This window comes from Myotis davidii, unplaced genomic scaffold, assembly GCF_000327345.1.
Source record: "Myotis davidii unplaced genomic scaffold, ASM32734v1 scaffold354, whole genome shotgun sequence".
Taxonomy (NCBI): Eukaryota; Metazoa; Chordata; class Mammalia; order Chiroptera; family Vespertilionidae; genus Myotis; species Myotis davidii.
In genome coordinates this window covers 614,876-620,637 of record NW_006285785.1, presented here as the reverse complement: position 1 = coordinate 620,637, position 5,762 = coordinate 614,876, and the positions used below count along the sequence as shown (strand labels likewise).

Here is a 5,762-nt window from a genome sequence, read left to right as displayed (position 1 = left end):
GAACCCCCCAGCCACCCCTCCACGCCCACCTCCCAGTACCGCTGCCGTCCGCCGAGTGGATGTGCGTCCCCTGCCGGCCTCACCTGCGCAGCCCTGCCCATCACCGGACACTGCCGCCTCCAGTCCAGCCCGGCCCCCGGGTTTGCAGCGCTCTAAGTCAGACCTGAGTGAGCGCTTTTCGCGGGCAGCGGCCGACCTGGAGCGATTTTTTAACTTCTGCGGCCTGGACCCAGAGGAGGCACGGGGGTTGGGTGTGGCCCACCTGGCACGAGCCAGCTCAGACATAGTGTCTCTGGCGGGGCCCAGTGCTGGGCCAGGTAGCTCCGAGGGGGGCTGCTCCCACCGCAGCTCCGCCACTATTGAGGAGCGGGCCCGGGAGCGCGTCCCCTATGGCGTGTCCGTGATTGAGCGCAATGCCCGTGTGATCAAGTGGCTGTACGGGTTGCGGCAAGCGCGGGAGACTCCAGCGGTGGAGGGATAGGTCTCCACTGGACTCGCATTCGGCACAGGACAGAGCTGAAAGAGGCAGCTGGCCCCTTGAGCTCTCCTTCACCCTTCTCTGGTTGGGGCAGACCGGAGACCACTGCCTTTGGTGAACTTGGCATGGAGGCAAAGGCTCCGACGCTGGGCCAGCATCCGTCTGGCAAGGACTGGCCCTGGAGAGAGTGACCTCTTGACTTGGAACACTCCCTCCTCCTCAACTGTCGGGATTTTGCCATCAGTGTCCCTCTGCTTGGTTCCTCTCATGGGCTTGGGGCACTTAGCCCTCCCCCCTGAGCGAGGGGCCAGGGATCCCTACCAGATCTGTCTACCCCGGGGCTCTGTTTCTTTCTTCCTTCCTTGGCCTCTATCCTTTGCTGACTTCCTCTTCCTTACTCAGTGGGCCCCGGTTCCCTGGGAATTCACCCTAAGGTGGGGGCAGGGAAGAATGGTCTAGCCACTGTTCTTCCCAGGCCTTGGCAGCCTGGCCTAGGTGGGTGGACTATGGAAGGGACTGGTAGGAGCCCTCCTGGCTCTGGCTTTCCTCCCTTTGGTTAATAAACACAAATGCTTGCTTTTTCAAGGTTGGGTCACCGGACTCTTCTGTGTTCACAAGGGAAGGGGAGGGGAGAAGTCTTGGGGCGGGGCCTTCCAAACCTTGTAATTGTTTACCCCAGCAGCTAGTGGGGCATCAGGGAGGCTGGTGCACTGCCTTCAGAGAAGAAAAAGCTGGGTCCAGGCACTCAGTGAGTTGGGATAGAGCTGGGACTGGGACAGGGGCCTTCCCCTGGAGCAGGAAGGGGAACTGCCAGGCAAAGGCTAACATGGTGACGGACCCTCCCCATCACGGGTGTTCTGACTTCCCCCACTCCCTGCCCAGTTCCAAAGGGGGAAGGAAGCTCAGAGAGGGCAAGCCCTGAACTTGAGGTCACATAGGCCGTAGATTTGGAGGTTGGAAGTGGGAGTTCTTAGAGGAAGAGGGACTTGGGTGGACAGCACAAAACGAATGGACTAACATCCAACTCTGAGTGACCCTGGACCAGCCCAGTCTTCTTTGAGTTGAGGGAGAAGGGGAGGAAGCAGCTGGCACTGGGCTTTGAGGTCCCAGCTCCTTCCTGTCTCTCCAGGTTAGTTACCTGTCAGGAGACCACACTTTGGCTGGTGGAGCCGCCAGAGCTAGGGCTGAGGACACAGAGGATGAAAACACGGGTGGCCTCTGCCAGCTTTTGGGTGGGAGGGGGGAGGGGCTGGGTGGTGCTTCCTTTCACTCGGGCTGCCTGGGCTGCACCACTCTGAAACAGGAAGCGCTAATGGGGGCCCTAGTGACAGGTTTGATGTCGGTTTTATTTTAGGCATAAAGAGGAGATTTCCGTTGGGCTATTGACAAACTTCCAGGTCAGCCCAGCTGTCTGTCTGTCTCTCTGACAGTCTACCAGCCCCTGGGGGATTAGGCTCGGCCCAGCAGTTCAAGGAAACCAGGGGAAGTTGGTATGGAAGAGGATGTTGTTAGAGCCCATGAGAATGAGTCTTTCCCTGCATGATGCAGGTGAAGAACTGAGGCACAGGGAAGACGACCTGCCCACAGGTGCCCAGCAGGTGTGATTATGTAGGGGCTGGGCCTCATGGTCCCTATGTTAAAGGAGTGATGAGAGCAGATGGATGATCTGGGCAGGCTTCGCAGAGGTGGTATCTTTTGAGGGGTCAAAGGCGAGCACCTCTGGGCAACCTGGCCAGAATTTTGTGTGAATAGTTGCCTTTTCTGTGACCCAGCCCTCAGAAACACAAGAAGGTGAGTGTGTTGTCTGCATTTCACATGTGAAGAAATTGAGGCTGGGAGGGCCCTTGTTCCTGGAGGAGGCTTAAGTGCTGGGCTCAGACCCTTGACACTCGTCCTGTCACTAAATCCTCAAGATGGCCCTTCAGGGGTCACCTCAGAAGGTCATCTCTTGTCTTAGAGCAGGAGGGATGGTGGCTGGTGGGCTGCCTCAGACCAGGCCTGCACTCTGGCCTGTGGACACCCCACAGTCAGTGGCATCTGATGCTTTTGACACCTGCCTCACTTCTTCCCCATCCGGGCAGCTTTTCCTTCTGGTTACTTCAGTGAGCACCTACTGGGTGCCAAGCAGTGGGTAAGAGAGCCTTGGCCCCCCCCTTAATCTTGGGATGGAGAAGGAAGGGCAGCTAAACAGTAAGCACACAGTCATACAATGTGGAGCAGGTATGTTTAGGGACTTTTGCCTGAAGACCAGAGCTATTCCCAGGAGCTGGGCCGGTGGTAGCCTTGCAGGGCATTAGGAGAGTCTGTTGGGAAGAGAGCAGGAGGGATTCTTGGGAAGTGGGGAAGGTGCCTGTTTGAGCCTGGACTTCAGCAGCAGAGGTTTCCTAGTTGTGGAGGCTTCCCTCTGCCAGGAGTTTGGAGCCTACTACCCTCTCATGTAGGGCTCTGTGGAGACACAGCTGGGGCTCCTCCTGCTTCCCCCAACCAGCCCACCAGCCTTGCCAGCCTGCCTGCCTCAGGGTCTGCGGAAACAGCCCCTCTATTGTTCTGCCTCCAGTTGGAGTGTGAGGGGCAAGGAGCAGCAGCCGCTGCCTTTCAGCCTTTCAGCCCCTCCGAGGGCCTGCAGCTGCTGCCCCGTCCCCTGGGGCTGCCTGGCCCCCATCGCAGCTCCCCCAGGCCAGATTGGCCCAGCTGCCTAGCCCCTAATTAGGTAGAGATGAGATCTGCCCCCTGCTCTATTTCCCACCAGCTAATTATATACACGTGGGCTTGGGAGACTGGCAACTTGGCTGCTCACTTCTGTCAGGAAGGTGTGATGGGCCTCTGGGAAAGGCACCCAACGCCACCTGCCAGACTTCAGTTTACCCTCCTGGCAAGGGATGGGGTGGAGCTAGAGGGCCTTGTGACTGTCCCTGGTGAAATGGTTCTGGTTCTGCTACTGAGGCATTCGAGGGGACCAGGGGAATGATGACTGCATCCTGCCTGACAACAGAGGGAGTATGGAGGGACTGGAGGATCAGGCTACAGGATCCCAGGTAAGGTGGGGACATGGTAACAGCTGTCATACATACACATTGGAGGGCTTAGAGTTGTGTGGGTCCATCCAGGCCCAAGACAGAAGACCCCATTCAGGTTTTTAAAAGTTTAATATTATTTTTCAGATAATATATTCATATCCTTCCTCCAACATTTTATTAAGAAAAATTTCAAGCTAAAAGAAAATTTGTGCCCTGGCTGGCTTGGTTCAGTGGTTAGAGTGTCGGCCCTCAGACTGAAGGGTCCCGGGTTCGATGCTCGGTCAAGGACACATACCTCGGTGGATGTGTCTTTCTCACATTGATGTTCCTCTCTCTCTCTCTTCTTCTTTCTTCCTTCTCCCTGTCCTCCATTCTCTTTAAAAAAAAAATGGAAAAAATATCCTCAGGTGAGGATTTTTAAAAAAAGAACATTTGTAAGAATTATACAGTGAACACATATGCCTACCTACAGAGGCTCAATTCGTGATATTTTGCTAGATTTGCTTTAACAGGCATCTATCATTCTATCCATCTATTAAGACAGCTTATCTTGTTGAAGCTTTTCAAAGTAAGTTGCAAACACTAGTATGTTTCCCCTTAAAGGCACTTCAGCACGCATATCATTAGCTATAGTTCAAAATTATTTGTTTACAGTTCTTTTATCTTTGTTGGGGGAGGTAAGATTTACATACAGTGAAATGCACAGATCTTAAAGGTACCCTTTGCTGAGTTCAGATAAAAACATGCTGTATCCCAATCCCAATCAGGATACAGAGCAACACTATCAATGTGGAAAGTTCCCTCATGTTCCTTCCCTGCTAACCTCTGTCCCCACCTCATGGGTATATCAACGTGTCTGTATAAGTTGAATAGCACTAATACAAACCATTCTCTTGCCCTGTCCTTCTCACTCCCCGCCCACCTCTTCCAAGCAACCACATTCAATTCTTTTAACAATTTCTCCTGGTGCTTGCCTCTGTATTTCTAAGTGATATGCTTTTCCTTTTTTTTTTTAAATTAATTTTAGGCAAGTGTTGACCTCCTTTCTGGTCTGATGTCTTCATATATGCCTTCCGCAGCCTGACTGTCTGGCTGGCCATGACTTTGGGCCAATGACTTAACCTTCTTGTGCCTCAGTTTCCACATTTGTAAAATGAGAGCAATACGAATATTTAAGATGCTGGGTTGTTGTGAGGATTCAACATGTAAAGTGTCAAGAATAATGAACATTACCAAAAGAGTGGTCAAAACTGTTTCTTTTTATCATATCATTATTATTGTCAAGGAAGATTGAACTGTTCTCACCCTCCTCTCCTTTGGATCTATAGTTGTCACCATTTTCCATTAGATGAATACTGAGTGCTTTTTTATTATACCTGTATAAGAATGGTTTCCTGCTAAGCCAAATCACATGTTATGGTTACATTCCTTTCCTGTGAAGCTCTTTGTTGTTGCATTTTCCTGGAGTTACTACTACCTGCTTTGCTTTTCTTCCCTTAGTTTCCTTAATTCTCAGACATCCTCAATTTACACATAGAAGACAAATTATTGATTCTAATTTCTTTCCGGTAACCCTTCCAGGGCTTTTTAACAACCTTCACTTTTTAATAACAACAGTGGAACCAAGTTTACAAATAGCGTCTCAAGCACAGGGACAACTTGTAAGGTAAGTGTTTGGGAGCACCACTGTGTGTTCCTGCCCACATGGGTCCTACGAGGGCTGAGCACTGAAGCTGTGGCCCTGCTGCCAGGCCTCCCCATTTACCCAGGGGAACCCCTCAGCACCTCACCGGTCTGCTCACTGGTGCCATTCTATGGCTCATTCACTGCCCTTGACTTTATTCATCTGTTCATTCAACAAAAGTTTGCCGGGTCCTTCTCCATGCTCTGCACGGTGCCGGCCAGTGCTGAGGACACAGAGCTTGGGCAATATCCACCCTCCCACTCCCAGGTTGGCATTTACATTGACATGTGAGCAGGCAGGAGAATGGTCGGAAGAGGTGTGTGTGTATGTGACCCATGAGGGGTGTGGGAGCGTCTGTGTGGGTGCTGCTAGAGTTTCAATGGAAGGCCATCTGTGTACATTTATGTGCATATGCATATGTGTACAGGTGTTGTCTGCATAGTGTGTATTCTCAAGGTATATGGACCAGTTAGTTTTTGCTGCTTAAAATACCACCCTAAACCCAGTGGCCTAAGGTAATTTATTCTATGAATTGGCAATCTAGGCTCAGCTGGGTAGTTCTTCTGATCTTACCTAGGCTTAC

The 5,762-nt window shown here is 51.9% G+C and overlaps 1 protein-coding gene across 1 annotated transcript; it reads left to right on the top strand.

Moving 5' to 3' along the window:
• Position 1: 1 nt before the first annotated feature.
• Positions 2-1,063, top strand: FAM110A (family with sequence similarity 110 member A; the record flags this gene model as incomplete). Its single annotated transcript, XM_015559431.1, has 1 exon — positions 2-1,063. A coding segment is annotated over one exon (480 nt), but the record flags the coding sequence as incomplete, so codon positions are not given.
• Between the last annotated feature and the right edge of the window lie 4,699 nt (positions 1,064-5,762).